The 22238-nt window shown below is 44.8% G+C and overlaps 1 protein-coding gene across 1 annotated transcript; it reads right to left on the reverse strand.

Annotated features, from left to right (window-relative positions):
• Positions 1-455: 455 nt before the first annotated feature.
• Positions 456-20551, reverse strand: hs3st3b1b (heparan sulfate (glucosamine) 3-O-sulfotransferase 3B1b). Its single transcript, XM_046376936.1, has 2 exons — positions 19667-20551; positions 456-3658 (listed from the first exon to the last, which is right to left on the reverse strand). Exons 1-2 carry the CDS (start codon positions 20245-20247, stop codon positions 3040-3042), a joined length of 1200 nt encoding a protein of 399 aa, XP_046232892.1. The 5' UTR covers positions 20248-20551; the 3' UTR covers positions 456-3039.
• Between the last annotated feature and the right edge of the window lie 1687 nt (positions 20552-22238).

Here is a 22238-nt window from a genome sequence, read left to right on the forward strand (position 1 = left end):
GACCTGTGCAGTAATACATGTGTAATAATAACTGTGCAATAATCTTACTCATGTAAAACACTGCTGCAAGGATTAGTATTTACTACTTAGACCCTGAAACAAAATCTGTGCAATAATTAACCATAACCTGAGGAACTCTAGTGTAAATAGTCTTCCTGTACTGTGTACAGTTGCTTGTACTTGTTTCCTGTGTATTTATTCTTTTTGAATGCACACCCTGCTTTGCATGCTCTTCACCCTCTGTATCATTTTGGCTGCTGTAACACTTCAATTTCCCATTTATGGGACTATTAAAGGATTATCTTATCTTACCTTATCTTATCTTAAGAGATTGTCTTTCTACACTTATGCCTTTTAAATGTAAGTACTTAAAGTTTTAAATTTGGGTGTGTAATTTTCCATTTACATCACAAAACTCTGGGAAAGAATCAAGGAAAAAGGTCAGACATGAGAGGTTTTGGTAAAATATATACTTTATTTATTTCTTCATACAAAGAAATATTATGAATGTTCAGTATTTAATCATCTAGAAACATCTGTTCCATTTTTCTTTTGCATTGTGTAAAATTAATTCCTTTGATGTACATACCACAAAATACTTGATTTACATGTCTTTTTCATTTTTGTACATACAGATTTTCTAGTCTAAATACATATTATATGTGGGTAAGACAAACATTTCTAACATTTTTAGATCTCAAAACAGGTTGAATAAAACTCAACCATAACTGATGCAGCAACATGGAGTAAACCCACGAGTGCCAGTTCGCTTTTTTCTTTTCTCTTGTTTTTTTTTTTGTTTTTTTTATTAGATATTCCCTCAGTTACATGGCCATAATTCAGCTGCTGTACTCCATCAATTACAGGGAAAATGTCAGACTTTCCTTCCAGAATGTGACAGCTTGCAATGAGAGGTCACCATAAATGCTTTTTTTATAATAAACATTGCACTGAGGTGAGAAGGGGGGGATGGAGGCTTTTTCCACATCAGTTCTCCCTCGGAGCGTCGTCGCTCAGGCAGGGGGAAAGTAAAGAATAGCACTATAAAAATACAGTGTGACAAGCCTCCATCTCCAGCTCCTGCTACCAGACGCTGGTTTGAGGCTAAACCTGGCAGCTGGATTCGTCTGGAAAATGACAGAAATGGCTGAATTAGGGTCATTATCTGTTTTAATGACGGAGGCAATCTAACCGTGTTGGATTGGATAGGCACAACATTTTTTTTTAACTGCAAAAAGAAAGATGGACAATCAAATTTAACTTTTAACTCAAACTTAGTGACAGTCTGACATTTGAAATTGATTTGAGGGACTTTCTGTATGAGGGTAGGTTGTGTACATTCAGTCTGGGCCCTGCTTAAACACACGAAGCCCTCCTCTGGACGCTATTAATCCTTTCCCATAATCCCTGTGTTTTCATAATGGCCACCACTTTGAGCATGCATAGCATAGCATAGCATAGCACAGCATAACGCAGCACAGCATGGCTGCCTTCCTGTGCCCTTATAGCAGTGCGCTGCCCTGCAAAGAGATGGGGCCGCACATCAAAGAATGATAACGTTTTTCTCCCTCTTGCATATCAAGAATTCAAGTAGAAAGACAAAAAAAAAAGAAAAAACAAAGAAGCAATGCAGGGGAAAGCAGAGACTGTGTGAAACATGATATCAACCCAAAGGTTTTTTTTGGCAACAAGTAGAGAGTTGAGATCTGGTGTGGAGGGATGAGACGTGTGAGGATGAGGAGAGTGAATAAGGCATAAAATATATAGGCCACGGACGATGGCACATGAGGTTTTCTGACAACATTAGAGAGGTTAGATGCTGAACCCCGCCAGAGGCAATTCTTGCTGTGCTGAGAGTGCTTCACAAAAACCTTTCCTCCTCCTCCTTTGATCTCTTTAGTCTGGGATCTAAGATGGGGCCTGGTGGACTCCTGTTTGAAGAACCACTTTTTCAGTGAGGCGAAGCCTGGTTGTTGTTTTTCTGTCATCTTTTCTATCTTTATGCTCCATTTCTGACAGATATGCTTCTGCTACCTCACGCTAAAGATTTTCCATCTTACCGTGAAAACAAGGCACACAACTCACCCCGACCCGCGGTGCTCTCCTCAACAAATCAAAAGCCTCTCAAGGAAATTTGATTGAGACTTTGTGCGACCTTTGAACTGAGTGGAGAGGGCAAGAGCCTGGCTCTCAGCCAACACCGCTTCTAATGGGAAGTTAGAAGACAGAGGCTCAATCGATCTGCCAGTTACCTTTACCCGATTAGCATAATGTTAACATGGGCCCTTATGTGGTCCGGGAGAGGATTTAACGTTTGATGGATGGGCCGTTCATTAGAGCAGGCAGCAGGAGCACTGTGAATGAAAGGGCAGATGTATACTTTAACCATGAGTGGCACAATGAAGATCAATTAGGCCTATTGATCAACCTGTTATTGAGTGGAAAGGGACATGAGATCTGCAGTTATGGCCAAAGCCCGTGCAAGAAAATTGGATTGTAGAAAACTCAAACTGGATGGAGTGCGCTGCAGTGAAACACGTTATAGAAGAATCACGCTGAGAATGACAGGGTTTGAAAAGGATGAAGGTAAAGTTAGCATGCAAATATAAATGAGGATGAACATGGATAGGTCTTCTCCACTTCTCTGTGAGCACTCTGTACCCGTAATATGGTGCTTTTACATTATCCACAATAATTTCTACTTCAGTCATCGCTGATTATCTGCATCATGAAGCACCGATGAATCCACTGAGTTTACAGGACCACGCAGGAGGAGCGAGAGAATTCAAAATTAAAATGAGGAATGTTAAAAACAACATGTGGGCCAGATGTTATGTACAAATATGGTTAGGCAGCTTAGTGAATTAATTGCTTAGAAATAAAAATAAATTATTATAAAATAGATTTCTGTACATTTTACATATATATAGCAGTATCTCCACATCTTGCCATTCAATTACAGAGGAAAAAAAATAACTTCTCAACAAATTAATAATAATAATAAAAAAAAAAAGAAAAATGTCTTTTGTGATTTTCACATCAATCCCAGCCAAAATTATGTCCTGTCATCTGGTAGAACTTCATGTTGAAGGGCCTGTAGAAATCCCGTAGCCTCTGCACCACCTCAGGGTCAATGTTCGGATGGGTCCGCCCTTTGGTTTTGCCCAGGCAGTGGGGCTTGCTGCTGCCCTCTGCCTTCTTGAGGCACGGGAAACCCTTGGTCTGGTTGAAGTAAAAGTGTTTGTCTGTGATGATCCTCTTGAGCCCCAGGAAGTCCTGCACTCGGCCCAGCTCTCCGGCCGGGTCGCTGATCAGACGCTCGCCGCTCACAAACAGGATCTGGCCCATGGGGAAGTACTGCAGCCAGTTGTCCAGGTGCTTGGCGTAGATGCCGATCTGGATGGCGCTCCACGAGGTGTCGATGAGGCCCGTAGTCCTGTTTTTGAAGGTGAGGCTCTCGAAAGAGGGAATGTCAGGCTTCTTGGACAGAGTCTGTGTGTAGTCGGAGATGGCCCTGGTAACAGGGTCCCTCACAACCACGATCAGCTTGGTGTCACGGGACATGGCGGATATCCTGGCTGGAGCCTCTCTGGTCACAAAGTAACTAGGGGTTTTCTCCATGGTGATCTGGCCCTCCAGGGTCTTGGGCATCAGCTCTCTGCAGAAAAAAAACCAATGAGGACACAAAAAAAATGGGGTTAGGAGAAGGGTAAGGTGGAGCAAAGGCTTGCATAATGTAATCAAGTTGATGGAGTGTGCTGTGTTCTGTAATCAATGACTCACTGAGCCTGTTTAGCCTTATTATAGAGCTCAAAAACCTATTAGTGTAGGCATCTCTCCAACATCAACATGCTCACTCACTCACTCATAAGATATTTCACTTCTGATAGAAAACAGAAAAACCTTATTTACTGCTTAATCAAACACAAGGAAACATTTACAGGAATTTCTAAACATGACCAACCCTGACTTTAACCATATTAAGGATGGGGAGCTGGATTTTCCCACCTCTGCTCAGACTCCTCAATCCGCCCCCCTTCGATTTGCAGCTGCTCTGTTACCCCTTACTAATTCTCACTGTGAATAATTTTGATTAGCCTTATGATACATTTTTTATAAATTACCTCACAACATGTGTGAATTCCATTATCTGTTGTGTCTCGTCTTTCCTCAAACCTCACTGCTGGATGTAATGTTCCAAAATGGTCAGGCTTAATCAAGATTCGCCCTCCCTCTTAATGCAGTTGGAGGAAAACAAAATGCCTTTCTGACTGAGGCGATGGCTGTGCTGCAGTGCCCCGCCTCCTCGCTAAAATGCGAGCAAAAAAAATTGTTGAAAGATGATGAGGCTTGTTTCAGAAAGAGAATCTGTTTTTTTACAAGCGTGGGTTTGGTTTTGGATGAGGGCTGGCTGATGGGCATTACGCAGATATGTTTCATGCAGACATATAATCAAAAGGTACTTGAGAACAACTGGTTTCGAAGGAAAAGTGAATGTGCTCTGCTCGCTCAGCATTGGGTTTCAGAATTGGTGGCCAACCGCAGACTCTAGATTTTGGTGGAGGCGATAAGAGTGCTTTGACTGACACTGGGATGCGGATCACCTTTCCCTCACTGGCCCCCCGCCCCAGGAAGAAAACTAGCCCGTGTGTGATGTACGTGGGAGATCAAATGTGTTTCTGGTGCTGGGTGGATGAGAGGATTATGGGCTGGAAACTTAAACGACTAGAACTGCTCATTCTGCTTTGTGACAGTTAACAGTAAAAAAACGGCAACTGCAGACACCCAAGATGGACAAAAAAGTGAAGAGACAACCAAAAAGAGCAAATAAGCAGTATAAGCGCTCAAAGGAGGAAAAAACAAAGGAGGACTCTGATAACTGACAGCACTGGTCTATCAGGGTGAACACACTCTCACAGATAAGACCCCTATTAGCCTGTTGTACCCTCAGCCTCAACCTTTGTTGCTGAGAGTAGGGCACTGATACACCATTGTACAGACAGTACTATTGTGCTCCATCCCATTCAAGAACTGTGTAATCCTACACAGAGTATTTGCACACAGAGAAAGGTAAAAGATGTCGAAACTACAACGTGGGACCCATCCTGTACTCTCTGAAGTCTGTAGTGCTCAATTCATCTCCAGAGCTTCAGCTGTTCCTCAGAACTATTCGCTAAAAGCTGGAATCTAGTTCATGTCCATCCAGCTCATGGCTAATTCATGTAACATCAGCTCTCCATCAATGCACGTATCTGTGTGCAAGAGAGAGGCAATGGTGGAGGAAAAGAAAAAATATGGAGGGTAACATCAGGTAAGCAATAAAATGCCTTTTGGAAATGGTGTTGGCAGATTTGTGTAATCCTAATGCAGCACCAGTGATCTAATTATGATAATATCTTGTTGATTGCTGACACATCAGAGGGATGAATGGAACGCGGGCCTGAGCTCATTAATGGGGTATTGAAATCAAAACAGATAGAGCATGTGGACAGATCTTTCTGCCAGCAAACCATTTCTGTAGATAGAAATGCAAACAGAACACTATCAGCAAGACACACATTCATCCTCCAGTGCAACTTAAAAATGTTTGTACAGCACCTCCTTGAATGTCTTCAAGGAATATAAATCAAACATGTTCGACTTAAACTGCACGCTATTTGTCATTCTCTCGATGCACAATGGTGTTCACTGCCTGCAAGCTTTTTGTCATTCCTTATGCTAACATACAAAAAGAGTCCAGGACCGACATAGAAGAGGCAAATGGCTTCCCATCTAATCCGATTTCAGAATGACAATGCAGCATGGAGATAGGGAGGAGGCCTGGGTTACAATGAGCATAGCGATAGATTATGCTGATCCAAGCTCAGGGAATCCTATTTTTTTTTTTTTTTTAAATCAAGTGTTGGGGGTTGGAGGAGCGTAAACCAAGGAGATGGTTGGACAGCGAGGGAGAAAGAGATTGGTGAGGAAAACCTTAAAAAGCGCCAAATCCGCAAGAAGAGCCCCCCCCCCCCCCCAAAACAAAAATCTCCACCTCTGACTTTGTCCACTCTTTCTGCCAAAGAGGAAGAGAGAAAAGGGAACAGAGGAGGGGAATTTTAGTGAGACAAGTAGCTCTTGGGGAAACAATGCCTATTATGCTCTTTTTTTGATTTATGAGGTGCTGCTTTTAAAGATTCCGTCAGCAAACAGGCAATTCTGTGACACCGGGCTCCTCTTTTTTCCTGCTTTTCTTTGAAAGTGAGCCATTGTCCCCGAGCAGAGGGGTGAGCAGGGCAGTGGTCAGGGCAGAGGGGCGGGGATGGGGGCAGGGTAGAGAGGGGGCAGATAGAGGAGAAGGAGTGTGGGTGGAGGGGGATGCTTATCGAGGGCTGAGTGGAGCACTTCTTCGTCCGTCTCAACCTCAAGTGAGAGAAGCCTTTTGCAAAGCCCTGAAGTGGAACGTGTGCCCAAACTGCCCTGCAAACATCACCCAGTCCCTCTCAGATACTGAGGGCTCAACAGACTTACATGGGAACCTGCCATACTAAAAAACTGGAACACAAATATCAGAATGCAAAACTTTTTTCTTGGTCGTTTCTACTTTCACATGAATATATATGTGTCAGCCTTTTCTCTCTCCTGTAGCTTTGTCCACTGAGAAAACTTTCAACTTAAAGACATGCCAAAAACAGTGATAAGACACAAAGCAGAAGCTTTTGTCACATGACAGCATCAAAGCGAGGCCGGCGAAGTGGCCCTTTGGCCTCTGTTTTAAAGAGCCCTCATCCCGGTGGAGATAAACGGCAGGCAGGAAAACGGTTATTTCTGTCTGATGCTTTTGCCTCCCCCCTGTCACGTTTGATTTGATGATAACTGGCTGCCACTGAGCTGTCTGTGTCACAGCATCCCTGACAAAATGACTAGTTCGACCATGGACAAAAGGAAAAAGCTATTTGGCGTGTTGTCTGTCGATTTTCTGTTCGATACAAAAGGTTTTCAATTGTCTCACATGACTGGATGTTGAAAGCATTTGAATCTCAAATTAGGGTTTGTTTATTTGAATACAGACAAACCAGTGGGCATTTTGTATCCTCAAGAGAAGTGAGGGTGTGGCTTTACTCTTATGGGCATTTAATGTCAAATATGTCTGGTTTCTATGGCTTGAAGACCCTGGAGTGAGTGTTAATCTGCCCGTGGGAGGTAACACCACACAAAACAACAACATAGACCGAAGTGTCTCCATGCAGACACTGACTTCACCAAGATAAGAAATCATCAGTTCAGTTTTTTACATTAAACCAGTCCACTGTCTCCGCTCTTCACCCCGTTCTCTTTTCCATTGATCTCTCGACCCCCGACAATCAGTCGTCGAGGTCCGATAGCAAAGTGACACTTCACAAGTGAGAAGAACGAGAGGGAGGAAATGAAGGAAGAAGTACTGAAAGGCTCCCTTTCTTTTCAGAGGACCTCTCACTCTCATGAACCAACATGGCGGACATGCAAGCATTTTCTTCAGGAGGTACAAAGAAGCATCTTTATTCCTATTTGGATGATAAGGATCTTGAGCTCTGATTGTTCGTTCTCAGTTGGACGCATTCTCAATTTGATCTTTTCATTCCCACACTTAACAAACATTTGAGTGTAATGTGCAAATTCAAACAAAATGCAGATATTTAAAGGACAATAAAGGACAATGATTTTAATCCAATATAGTCAAAATCCCTTTATCTGCTATGGAAAAGATGATGGATGAGCCATGCAGATATAGAAGGCTCAATGCATGAATTCATGGATGAGTCCCTGGGACATAAAATGTTTATTAATAACTAAGCGTTCATGACCAGAGTTCCCTTCTATAGCTCGCAGTAGGAGAAGCCTGCATGCTATGAAATGGAACTGAAGTGAGCAACATGTTTATGTAGCACACATACCAACACACACTTACTGTGCACACACACACACCATGGCTGCTACGGGGGGGAGGCAGGCACGCACGCCTCTGCTGGCTCACTGAATATTTTCAAAGTAGCATTTAAGCACATACAGAAGCCAGACATTTTGAAATATACTCCACTGTTCCTGGAGTCTGACATTATATTTAACCGCAGAGCATGGCTTTGGCTGTAAATTAAAAGAAGAGAGAAGATGGTTTATGGCTCAGCCGGCCGGGGCCACTCTGTTGCAGAGACGGAGAAGATTCCCGGCTGCAGTCCCACAAGCTTCATCTGGTCTCTCTTTCAAGCACTTAGACTCCCAGTGTTAGTATGTGGCCACTTAGAGCTTTTTGACAGTTCATTTCCTGGCTGAGAAGACCCAGAGATCCCTGCTTAAGACTGAGATCTTGCAGGTGTGTGTGCTGCACGGCTGTTTCACGTCTCTGGTTTTGTGCTGATACGTATGCCTTTGCACTTGTTGTTGTCGAGTCTGGTCTCCATGTCCTCACACCTACTTGTAACTTAACACCCAAATCCTAAGTGAACGCAAAGTGATGCTACAGTGTCATCAACCTGATCAGAGTCAATTGTCAGTACTCCTCTTGAGCCTGAGGTTTCAAATTAGCAGGCTTCACTGAATAATGGTGTCACTGGAAACTGGGGAAGGGGGCTCAGTGGAAGCCCCTCCGAATCACCCGTCTGCTAAAAGGATTAATAATGTAGGCTGGCCTAGTATCACACACACTCAGACCTGGATGGCAGGGCTCTGCATGGGATGGTGCATATCATGTGGGCTAAAAGGAGGAGAGCTGTTTGAAAGCTAAATTCCTCTTCCAGATTACAGGGAATGCCGTTGTCAAAGAGGCCTGTCAGTGTGAAGGGAGCTACTCCAGATTATTTTCTACTACCGTATATCTGTTGCCTGACGACATCAACTGTTCGGAAAGTCCCTACTGCCACACCAACACCAGTCAACACTGGCAAGGCCACATCATTAACTTTTCGTGCCCAAAGAGGGTGAATTTTTAACTGAAATGCTGCAGACTGGGTATTGTTTACTTCAGCTCCCAGGTCAGTGTTATCTGTCTAAATTTAGTGATTCCAACATACACAAGTGTAGATAAAACAGGTGAGGAAGGGGATTAGTTTCGGGCCAGCGTACTGTACTGATAAATCACATGCTTTGGGCTTATGATACTGACTTACTTTTTACAAATTTCACAAAGAATTTGTGTGTGATCGTTGACTGTGGATCAACATAACCATGTATCTGTATTGCATTTTCTGAGATGTATCGCAAAACCTTTACACCCCCATTGATATTTTGTAAAATTGGCAATGAAGAGGGACCTTATGTCTGTGGTTTCTCCTCCTCTAAAACAAAAATGTAACCTTGAATCTTTTTGAGTAGGTTTTGGCTGAAAGTAGACTTGACTCGAAAAATAAAATTCAGGCTTTGGCTGCAAAGCACTTAATTAGAACATTTCTACCAACAAGACAGGAGTCATAGGGTAATGGTCAATGACTGCACAACGGGATCTAAGGTCAAAGTCTAATGAAGTGGCCACCATTTTAAGCTTTTCCAGAACAACAGTGCAATGTCCAAACTGGTAGGAGCCTGCCCTCATGTTGAGTTTTGCACAGTGACACTTCGACATCCAGACTCTGTGCTGGAGTCCTAATCTGGTTGATAAATGCAGCTCCCAGAGCCTTAACTCCATCAAGAAGTTGCACTATGTCAGAGCAGCCTGGGAATCTACTGACCTTCCCTGTAAACAAAGCAGTTAACCCGGCCAACGCAACCCGTCCATCCATCATTTTTCACTGGAATCAGGGAGTTGCACATCGCCAGAGTGGAGCATTTTTCATCATAGTGTCTCTTACAGAGTGTGAGTGTGTGTGTGTAAAAGAGTGTGTAGGAGAACAAGAGTGGATGACAAAGAGAATGCGAGTGAACAAGGGAGGAGAGAAGGGGAGTCAGGCCTCGCGGTCACAGACCATCCAGACTGGTTTCAGGCTCATACCCAGCCTGGTTTTGGAGGCAACATCAGAGTAGAATAAATAAATAGAGAACTAACCACCCGATACAATGTCATGGACAACATGTCAGACACCCCAGCAGCATATTACCCCCAGCCACAGCTTCAGATGCCCCCATCTGTCCTGAAAATACTTAAGTGAGGCTGAGACATTCTACTCTTATTGCTATTGTGGTCGCTTTGTGATGGGCAGCATCGCAGAGGCGTGACAAGCGTAAATTATTCAACAATTCAATAACCGACTATCGTTATTCCTAGTCGGAAAATCTGTTTTTAAGTACATTTGTTTCTATCTGGCACCTTTGGAAAACAACACAGGAATGTGTGGAGCCATAAGGGTTTTTCAGGGCTGGAACCACATCGGCCTGTGGCCATAGACGGCTGCCTGGAATTACCGAGTGTTAATAACCCTGCAGTGAAGCAAGGAAGCCCACCATGTGGTATAAATAAAACAGAGGAGCTGGTGAAAGGGATGGTGGAGGGTAGAAATACCGCCTCCCTTCCTCTCATGAATGTGCAACAGCATGCTTAAAGAAGCGTCGATGCGTTTTCAATTTTTTTTCTCTGTCTTGAAAGCAGCAGTGGATCCCACTGCTTCTGGTAACACTTGATGAGATGCGGTACGAGCTGAGCCGTCTGATAGCGTTAGGCCACTCATCGCGCGACTCTCTACGTCACATTGTACCACAAAGAGACGCTCGCACACACTCCACCACTTGGCGACATTACCCAGAGTTTGTTTAGCACTAGTAATCCTTACTAATCAGTGTGTTTGCTCTGGGTGTTTGCTGAAGGTGTTAGCCTGGAGTTAGCCACACATTCCACCGCTCCATCAGTATCAGGGTGCGACTGACTGACAGCTCGGACGAAATAAAGCGATGAACCGTGAAAGCATGAAAAACAACAAGGCAGACAACAATGAGGGGCTGCAGGCAGGTGTAGACTTGGCCTGTGTGTGTGTGTGTGAGAGAGTGAGCATTTCTAGGTGTGTTGTGTTTATGTGGGTGTGCAGGCAGATATCAGCCATTCTGACTGATTTCCTGACACTTGACATGCACCAAGAGGCACATGACTCTTGATCTAGCTACAGCAAAGATGAATAAAAGATGAAACAGACTCGAGAAGAACATACATGCCACCACCCCCACTCCCTTGACGCACACACAGTCACACACACACACACACACACACACACACAGAAAGACAGGGAGCAAGCAAGCTACTTTGCATCCTGTTTGAATTGGCTGTCATCCGTAACTGCCTGCACACCTTTTTTGAAGACAGGTGAGCTACAAAGTGTGTGAAGGAGAAAGAGGGGATTTCCTCTCTACTGTATGTCACTCAGTGAGCAGAAAACCATCTTCCTGTGTGTTTGGACTATCATTTAGCTTCCATTACTCACAGTGCAGCTGTTGCAGGTTAATGGTTTATAAATTCCTGAAGACACCCTGCCTCCTGAACTAACGTATAATTAGCTAAATTGAGTAACGATAGCACCAGTCGTGACAATTAACCTCCACCTTTCAGAGATGGAAAGAGTGGCAGCAGAAATCCTCAGGCAATCCTACAGTTTTCTCTGGATCTGAGCCTAGATGTTGTCTTCTACAATATCTCTGAGCGCCCCGAAGACAAGATAATTACGGTTAACAACAGACACTGTTTTAACCATTTCTACTGTGCTGCAGCTGCTGCCAAAAGCAGACATCGGAGCTACAAGTTCACTCTTCAGGGTGTCGTTGTTTCATTCAGGAGGCGGTTATGGAACACGCTGGCGAACGTTTTCACCCCTCTGCCATATCTCTATCAGTGGACAGAAGTGAAACCGTATCTACTCAAACTCTGCGCCAGTGAGACAAGCTATTTTATGATTGATGACAAAAAATGGAGGGCAGGTGCAAAAAAAAAAGAGAGATTTGGACGTTTGGTTTCATTAATCTTTTCAGCAGTTAAAAAAAATTTTTCTTCTTTTTCACTGAGATACCTGCTTCCCTTTTTCTTCGTCAGTGCACATCAAGAGTTAGAGAACACTTGCATGTAACATCTAAGAATTAATTAAAATTATAAGCACAGGGATTGTTCAGCTGTTCACGTTTTTTAAATACAGCCAGCATCAGATTCCAGTCCTGCACTGACTCATGTATGCAAAAGAACAATTAAAAAAGAAAAAAATGATGCATGCGGAAAAAGCTCTCGTACGGAAGTAAACGTGGAGGCCACCAAAGGCAGCACTTATGTTTTCATTTATACGTTGAAATGCAGTGAAAGCCGGTGGCTTTGTGAGCAGATGATAACAAGGGAGGGGATGTGGGGAAAAGAGCCAAATTCTTAATTATGGCTTTTTTGTGGAGAAATGGCTGTTACTTCTGTATGGTGGTGTGTGTGTGTGTGTGTGTGTGTGTGTGTGTGTGTGCTGGTGTGATCGTGATGTGAATGACTTCACAGAAACACATTTCATCCAAAATTTCAAGTTGTCATGGTCTACTTTTGACTACATCTGTCAGCGCCTGTCCACAAGACTGCCGCAGCACAACACTGAAAAAGACAGCTGAGGCGAGGGACGCGAGGGACGCGAGGGACGCAATACAAGTGTTTAGGCTGCATCTGCATCTGATTTAGGACCACATATGAAAGTGGCCCAAATAAGAAATGAAAAGATCAGATTCTGTGTGATTTGAGATGTTCATATGGAAAATAAACATCCATATGAACTTAAAAACTCCTGCAGCGTCAACATAGCCCGGGTTTCTGGACATCCTGCTCTTTTCTGGTTGGGTGTTTTGGTCAAATGAAAAGTCAGAGCAGATATGAACAACATACAGAGTGTTGTTCTTCAGGACTGCCTTCTGATTCTGATTGCTCAAACAAAGGAGAGAAAAACTAACTCCTGGCGGAAAATAATTGGAAGTGAGTTGAGTTTGGCCCAGCTTGGGAGCCGAGCTGAAGTGCTCTTACAACCCTTACGAGCCCGGCAGCTCTGGGAGCAGCACATCTAAATGGAGAGAGTGACTGGTGTCGAGCAGCCACGGAGCACAGAGACAACTCAGGGCTTCTAATGAGCTCTGCTCTTTTACTGCCAGCCTAATGGAAACCTCAGGAGACCTCCTCTGTGCAGTGTGTGTGTCCTCCTCTCTCCCGGAGGCAAGCACACTCTCCAGCGCCCTAATGGCTACCTCTGGGACTTAATACCTGGGACAAGTGTGGTCTTACAGGTTTACTGTCATCACTTTCTCCTCTTCCTCCGCCTTCTCCTCGACTGCAGAATCTTATTCTTCTGTTTGGAGAGCAGTACGAAGTTTCCCCGACCAACCTGACCCGAGCAACAGCAACGATTAACTAAACAATATTAGAGTGTTTGTTTCCTCCAGCCTCCAGGGTGATCTTTTTAATGTGCTAAAGAGTGTTTATTTAGCAGCGATGAATGACCATTAACTCTGGAGGGAGGATGTCTGGTTCTGTTCTGACATGTTTAACAACATCCAAATTATCACCTTGTTAAAAAGGGCCTATTCACGCGTAGCACAGAGGGAGGGTTTGTACGCCGTTTTCTCCGTCCTACGCTTCCTTCCTTCCTTCCTTCCTCCCTCTGATATCACTTCATTATACCTCTTTTCATTGTTGTTCACTTCGGAATTGCACAAGCAAAGCCGTACTGTAGCAGCATTCAAACGGCTCTTCAGTCTGAGCGAGCGAGCGAGCACAAATAATAGCCCACACTTTTTGTGTTTTTCTGTTTGCATCGGCCGTGCGAATGTTTGACAGCAAGTTCCTGTCTGGCTTTGTGGCCTTTATCCTCAGCTCCAGCAGGAGGTTCCTGCCTGTGGCGGCCATATTGTCTGCACTGGTGTGGGTAGTCCTTGCTGGACACCATCAGGAGGCGGAGGGGGGTGGGTGCAGGAGACAGTCCACCACAGTGCAGCCCTGCCACTCCCCTCTCCACAGGTCTCCCCTTTCACAATTAACCACTCGTAATTTGGGGATGAAAGCTGCCTTTTCTCTGCTTCTCCACCCCCGGTCACTCTCCATTCGCGGACGAGCCATGCCAGCTTAGGCAGAGAGGGGAAAGAGGGCCTCCGTCTCTCCACGCTGACCAAAGGCCTGTCTGGGAGACAGCCACTTGCAGTCAGCGAGGCCTGCAGCGAGCCCCGCCCAGGACTGAACGAACCGAGCCTGACATGTGACACTGTTCTTACACACCAGCAGTGTAAGTGTACAGCTGGAGAGTGGAGGGGAAGCTCATAAGGGAGACATTTGAGGATGATGTGTGGGGGGAGAAACTGGGAGGTGCTGAGGGGAAACAGGGTACCATTAGCAAATAATCCACTCATTTGGGAACTTAAGGTGGAAGTTTAGCCAACACAGAGGCACAGTTTCATTTTGCTTGTTTTTAATGTTGGCCACTACGGCTGAGGATTTGAGTGGAGGATGTGAACCTGCTGTCAGCTGTACGGTTGGCTGGCCGGGCGCTCATCCCTGTGGGGCTGTGGAGTTCCAGGAATCAGGAAACAATCACAGCGCCAAAGTATCTGATCATCTGAATTCATCTTTGTCCTCTCTAGAACTGAAACTGGGTAATCCAGTTAAAGCTTCAGTGCTGATTGATTCAAGTTTTAAAACAAAACCAAACAATCAGTCACATTTCTGGTATCGGCAGGCTTAAAAACTCTGCTCTCATGCTATTGTTTTCTGCAAGAAAAGGCTATGAAATCCCCAGTGGGGCTTGTAGAATCCAGCAGCTTTCTGTAGCTCTGCAGATGGTCAACACACAGACCCTGTCAGCAAGCAGACGTGGGTCTGACCCCAGTCAAAGGCCCTTAACCCATCTCTGCACATTACCTCCAATCAGGCCTGACCGATCAATAGCGGCCATCCCAGAGGAGCCAGGCCATGGTGACATTTGTGTCTGAGTGTTTTTCATTCTTTTGTGATGAGAGATGAAAATTATCTGTGACTTCACAGCTGAGCCTGCCACAGTCATAATAACACCTTTCTGTATCTATTGGCTTCCTACATTACATCCCATGTATGCAAACATCAGCACGGGATGTTTTGCCACAGTGCTTATTTGCTGCCTTTCACTGGAGCTCCATAGAACCAGGTGGCCTCTTTTGGCCATTGAGAGGGAGGAAGGAGGGCGAGGTCAGTGGCAACAGAGAGTGGATGGATCACCTACATGGAAATAGGAGCACCCCTGCGGTGAGCAGATAAAAGGATGTGCGCCCATCCAGAACTGTCCCTGACACGGCCAGGAGCTGCAGTCTGATTGGATAACGCCTTTCAAACGGCGCAGACTTCCGCAAGCTTCTCAAGTCTGATAGCGGAACGTGATTTTTTTTCTTCTTCTTTTCTTAAAGAAGCCCCCTTTTCAACAATGTTCCACTTGTGCTTTGTGTGTGTGTGTGTGTGTGTGTGTGTGCGCAGCACTATAAGTAGCTTTTACTGATGCAGCTTTGTGAGTCTGTTTACCTCCACGGTGTTTTATCACAGACTAGATACAAAGGTTGACCAGAGAGACATCCTGCTCAGAGATGGCGCCGATTCAATCCCAGCAGCCTCCCAACGGTGACTGGAGCCTAACCTTTGATCATAAACCACATCACACAAGGACCGTAGATCGTATAGTTCTGTGTGTGGCCTCCGAGTTATATTGTGTTATTATGACAGAACGCTTCACTGCAGCAAATATTTAACCTTAAAAACGTCCTACTGCCAAGAGCGACGCATTCGAGAAACTGCAGAATTCAAATAATCACAATCCTACCGACAGAGCAACACCCTAATATGACACATACCATCCATATGGCCACGAGCTGCACAAGTACGCTCCCTCTCCAACATGTTCCGAGCTTTTTGTTTAATGCTGAGGCCATTCTGAGGGAGGAGCACCGGCGTCAACACTGCCGGGGCCCTGACAGCGAGCTACGACCAGAGCCGACACGACAGCAAAACCACAGAACAGTAATTATATATCAAAGCCCCTTCATAGCCAATAGGGCTAAATGGAATATGAAGAGAGCGACATGCACCACAGACTGACGGAGCGAGATGAGGGCTGCAGTCAACAAGAGTTAGCAGTAAATAAAATACCTCAGCTTTGAGGAAACTGGAGCAGCGTGGAGAGAGAAAACTTTAAAGTCACAGTTTGTTTAAGGTGACATAACCCTTCAAACAAACAGTAAATATTTAAATAAATGGAACGTGAGATTGGCAGTCTGACATACAGCTTTTGTTGCTCCTCAACGTTGGCACAACTTTCCCACAAAGTCTCCAATAAAGCAAATGGCTGCTGGGGTTGTTTTTTTTTCATTCCTACATTTCTCCCTCAGCTTTTTCATGATTTCATAACTTTATATTCTGTGGTTTGTACACTTTGTCTCCGTGTTTTGGTGAATTATCTCCTCTGCATTTTATTTCCTATTTCTGTGGTAAACTTCTTTGCAACCTCTGTTGTGAAAACTACAAAAATGTACTTGCTACATAACTTTCAACGTCACAATTTACATTACAAAAAAAAGACAAAAACACACAAGTCGTTGCTTCACAAAACGCTCACGCTGCTGACTATGACAACTATTACGCACTGTGTAGGGGTTATCAAATTTTTGGGGAATCTGCCATCAGTGTATGAGCTGAAGATAAGAGTTTTTTTTACTTCCTAACACTTTTACTTATCAGATAACACCAGTCGACTTTCACCTCGCCGCTGAACAGGTGCAAACAGAAAATGAGACATAATGGACCAATGTTCCTGTTCACATTCAGTCCCACCGGCCTGTTGAGCTGTGACTCTCTCTTTCTGTGTGTGTGTGTGTGTGTGTGTTCCATGGGGCCGGTTCATGCATGACCTCACTGCGAAAATGTGTACCTCCTGATACAAGGACCCCTCGGTCAAAAGCATGAATCATGTGTTTGTCTTTGGAACAAATAAAATCTGTCAAAGTACATCAGAAATCCACAATGAGACTTGTTATCACCACCTCCGTTCATTTCGAGTCGTTCCTCTCCGCCGCCACCCCCGAGCCTTTCCCGCTCCCTCGTAGGGCCGCGTTTGCTCGGAGGAATTCCAACTATAAATGCTCATCCACTGGGGGAGGCAAAGATGGTGTAAGCTGGTTACAGCAGTGGATGGCGGAGAGGTTGTGCAAATGAACAAACAAGGAGAGGTGAGTTGCTCAACTTGCACATAAACACACACACACACACACACACACAACCGCCTCCATAAATGACCCTCACCGTGATCAGATCACATTCCCACAGATTTTTATGCCATGCAACCTTGCGTCTGTCTGGAACATTCCAGCACTAATGGGAAACTTTGGAGGAGCAGCAATGAACCAAGCATGATTTCCTTTCTCGGTCCATCCTCGCTCGAGGACTGGACTCTGTAAAACCTTTTCTCTCCGCTGCAGGGAGTGCTTACACCAGCTGTTTGACTGAGATTTCTTACTGCAGTTCTTCCGCAAAACTATGTCGAGACAGGCTTCGCCGTTCCAAAACACCGTCTGAGTTTAGGATTTTTGTATGCCACAAACACAACTGTTTAGATATCCTGTTGCAGCGTGGAACGCCTCACACCACAAACAAAAAAATATATATATCTGGAATTTCACACTGCTGAAGCCAATTCAATGGAGAATTAAAATAAAACCCCACGACTGTTCTCTTATTGCTGTATGTAAGGTTATTTTTTGGCACCAAAATGTGACTAAATTGAAATTCAGCTCCAGCTAATAAGCTTCCATTGACTCTCAACAGAAAACCTTTGAGTCATGACTTCTTTACATGGCTTTAAAAGTATTAGATTTCATGCCCTGAAGACTAGCAGACAGCACTTTCCACAATTCCCTCATCTAGAAAAGTTGGAAATACTGTGGATGGTTAAATAACAGCCTTCCTCCAAACCAAAAGACCTGCAGTAAATCTGTGTTTCTATCAAAGCAAGCACGGGAAACTGCCTCTGCTTCTGAATGCTGCCAGCACTTGGATCCCCATTCAGCTCTTCTTTTTTCATTTTGTCGAACATTGTTGGGGCCCCCTTCGGGGTCCTGCATATTTAACACGTAGAATAAAAGCATGGACCAAATCCGTTAATTCAAGCGAGATCCAAAGGCAGTTTTTAGTCATTTGTCAGATGAGTTTTGGCTTTTCCAGCTTCGGATAAAACTTGGTCAAACTTGCGCGTAAAGGCGAAAACACTTGACGTTTCACAGCTTTTTCCAGCATGAAAGTTTGAAAATTATTATTATTATCACTATTATTATTAAGTGGCGCTCTTGTAGCCGATCGATAAATTGATCAGGCAATTTGCAGTTCACCCAATCACTTGTGGATAAAATCGAGGAATAAACGAGTCTTCAGTTTCAGAAAGTGCTGAGAGATTTGGAGAAACTCGCGCGGCTCGCGTCGTTTGGTTTTAATGACGAGCCGAGAGGCTTTCAGGTTCAGTCATTAAGCTGGACGGTCCCTCAGCGCGTCAGATGAGCACTTTGTGATGTAAAGGACAGGATAATGTTAGTCTGTCCACCTCTGAAGACGTTAAACGGTTTTGTTCTACCAAGGACCCTCACTTTTTCATTTCCCCCCTCACAGCCTACAGGCTCCGAGGCCCGAGGAGCCCACTGACATGAGAAGGGACAATACAAACCCTTTCAGGTCGGTTAACACTGTGAGGTTAAAGACAAAAACAGCAGAATATTCTCTCTTTTTTAAATTGTCAAAAAAGTCGAAGTAATTACGATGATAAAAGTTAGGAGAATTTCTGCAATTTGTGTCTTATCACGTCAGATTTGTGCAAACTGTGGCCTGCACGTCAAGCCTCACATCGCGATTCGCTATAGGAAAGCATAAAACACAACCGTGAGGTCTGCTTTGGCCGCACAGGCGTCCACACACCGGGAGATGAAGGTGACCCTGAAGCCAACACTCGCTCCAGATAAATCACATGTCATTTACCATAACGTATCACAGTCCTGAGGAAGCACAAAAACCGAACTAATTTCACATTTCAAGTGGACGGAGAAGCCCGACGGCGCGCCGCCGCGGAGGTGCAGTGCTGCGCTGTGTCCAATAGAGATCACTGCGCGTCGCAGAAACGGGCCACAGTGACTGCGACCTCCAGGCAGCCTCGCGGTGTGACACAGTCAGGACTTTTTAAAAATCACACACAGAAACACACCGGATTTAAAACAAGTCTGCGATCACAGATAAAAATGAACTCATTTAATTAATGGGGGGACAATCCGTGCGAGCCAACAGGTGGACGGGTTTACACAAAGCCAACGTGTTGGTGTTTGTTCAGCTGAACAGGTTCCACTCCGGACTTGTTGGAAAATTACTGCAATTAATAAAAATATCTGAACTTGGTGCACTTTCAGGAGGTCTAAATTACTGTGCCCGTAAACCAGTGTGGAGTTAATCAGCTTGTTAAGCTGTAACTGCGCTCACGTTGCTGGAGGAGTAAATAAAAACCTGCAAACTCTGCAGCGACACAACGCTCTAAAACATGTCAGAAAGTAGACCTAAATACAACTTGACCTGCACTGTTCGCCTCGCCTGCTCATCAACATCAACTGTGCTGCAGCTCAGCCACATCTCCTTTAAATATTGACGGAGCAATAAAATCACCTAAAATGACGCAGGTACACACATTTAGTTTTCTGGACATAATCAGCCACCCGCCATGCGCAGTGGTGCCAAACGAACCCGCCGTACCTGTACCACTCCAGTCCGTTCTCATAGTTGCGGTCGAAGAAGTGCGGCTCCGCTCCCACGGCTCGGATGTCCGGATGAACCCGGAGAAACTCCAGCAGAGCCCGGGTGCCTCCTTTCTTCACCCCGATGATGATCGCCTGCGGCAGCTTCTTGCTCCCGGAGCCGTTGGAGAAGCTGGACATGGCGCTTGGCTCCGGGGCTCTGTGCTGCTCGGCCCGCATCTCGTCCCAGTCGTCGGCTCTGTCAGCCTCCAGCTCGTTATTGAGCAGGTCTCTGGACGCAGCGATCCTGATGGACGGCTCCTCGTAGTCGCTCTCTATATCCTCCCAGGGCTGCGGTTTGGCCAGCAGCCGCGACACCAGGTCCGTCCTGCTGCTGTCCGTCCTCTTGCCCACGGCCGAACCAGTCTCCTTGCCCCGGTAACTGTCCACCACCAAACTTGGCATGGTGGAGCAGTAGCCCACGCAGGAGTACAGCATGTATACCCAGATTAAAAACATGATGCTGAGCAGTATTAGTTTCTTCTTGACGGGGCTGGACCAGAGGGCATACAGGCTGTGACACACCAGGCTATATTCCATAAGCCTTGCGGTTGAAAATCATATCCCAGCGGCGCATATTGCCTAACTCAGTCCCGGTGGCACCTCGGCAATCCTCGCAAAATTACGCACATGCTCACCTAAAACAAAAAAATATATAAATAAATAAAACCAACAAATTAAAAAAAACCTAATCTAAATATAATCGAAGTGATTGATATATCCAGGAATGAGAAGGCATTGAGGATTTTTGAACCATAATTGTGGCTAAAACATGGAGAACTGCTGAGCTGCGACGGGCGCGCCGCGGTGCTGCTCCAAGCTCATCTCAGGTTTGTTAAAACTGCTGCCGGAGCACAAGACCTTATAGAGAGACGAGCGGGGGAGCGACAGCGGCAGCAGCCAATAGCAGCACGAGTCGTAAATAGGCAGCCGTTTGTTGAAAGAAGCGGACCAATCAGAGGGAGGCGTGGGCGGTCCCGGCCGTGAGACCCTCGCAGTGCAGACGAGGCGTGTGTGCGAGGCTCTGCTGAGAGTTTGGAAAAACTTTCTGACTGGGCATAGAAGCCAATTAAGTCTTGTTTCTCGTGTCCCGCCACGGACACGTCGATCGGATGCGTTCAGGGGACTTTAGGTGTTTGTCGCAGGTTTATTCTGACGCGGAGTTGCACCTGGACAGCTGTTATTTATTCGACAAGATAAACAGTTTCAGGGAAGTTTTGGGGCTCTGAAAATAAAGAAAAGCGTTTGGAAAAATAACAGGCCTAAATAGTCCATTAAAATCTTAACTCAGACTTTATGAAGCCGACTAGTTTGACTTTACTTTCACACTGAACGACAGGTGACAAAGAGGTCACATGCTGTCACCTCGCGCTCTTGTAGTTTTAGGAAAATTAAACAGAGAAACAAAACAAAAGCGATCCTAAACTACACGCGAACGTTGTTTAAAATTAGTCATATAATTACTGATTATTATTTGTTTCCACGAGGTATTCGATAATCTGAAAAATTTCGCAGGGATAAACTAGAAAAATACGAATTACTAAAACAATCATATAATTTAGTAACATTTGTGGTAAAAGAGTTATAGTTACAGTGCGATTTGTACTTGTTTGTTTGCATATTTAACTTAACTGAAGGTGTTTCTGCGCGTTGGAGTAACTTTCTCTACGTGTCCAATTTGTTTTTACGCAAGAATATTACGCTGCTGACAGCGAAAATAAAAAATCTCAGTGTATTATGAAGTAAATCACTTTCTGACGCTGCAGCGCTTCTGGACGGAGATGATTGTTGGTAATGAGTTGTTTTTATTAGTGAACTGTTGGTGACGATAAAGGCCTCCTCCTAAACTTGTCAAGTTTACTCAACAGGCAGCAAATTAGTAGAAAACGAACCCCAGTGAATTGACTGCCCTCAATTATTCATTATTTCTTCTTCTTCTAAAAATGTCGGGGGTATTTTTACTTCAAAGACAGAAACTCTGCATAACAATGAAAATCTCTACTCCCCAGCACATGCACCGAACTGAATCAAAAGCCCTCATATTTATTTCTACATTTATTTAATTTTATTTTCACAAAATCGTTTTGAATCATCTGAGAGCATTTGAAGAGCCTGCATGGGGAAGGAGTACAACACCGGGAATGTGCGCTTAATTTCCAATTTAGAGAGAGAAGAAAGAGGAAAAAAGGAAACTTTCAGGGAAAATCTTTCACGTGAGGCTGGAGATGAGTCGACACAGATCCGTCACTTAAACCCCGGGAAGGTTCGGCCGCGCAGGAAGCGGACTCACCGACAGACTGGACTGACAGCGCAGACGGTAACGTGAGCTGGGATACTGAGTGTGTTTCACTGTACATGAACCCTTAAGGCTGGCCGAACTAACGGGATGAGTCATAATAATAATAATAACAATAATAATAATAATAATAACAGTGACGATAATAATAATGAAAGCCTAAATGAAGAGATCATCTGGCCGAAACGCGGCCACACGTGTTTTTCAGAGGAGGTTTGTCTTTTTTTATGTCTCG

Source organism: Scatophagus argus, chromosome 21 (genome assembly GCF_020382885.2).
Source record: "Scatophagus argus isolate fScaArg1 chromosome 21, fScaArg1.pri, whole genome shotgun sequence".
NCBI lineage: Eukaryota > Metazoa > Chordata > Actinopteri > Scatophagidae > Scatophagus > Scatophagus argus.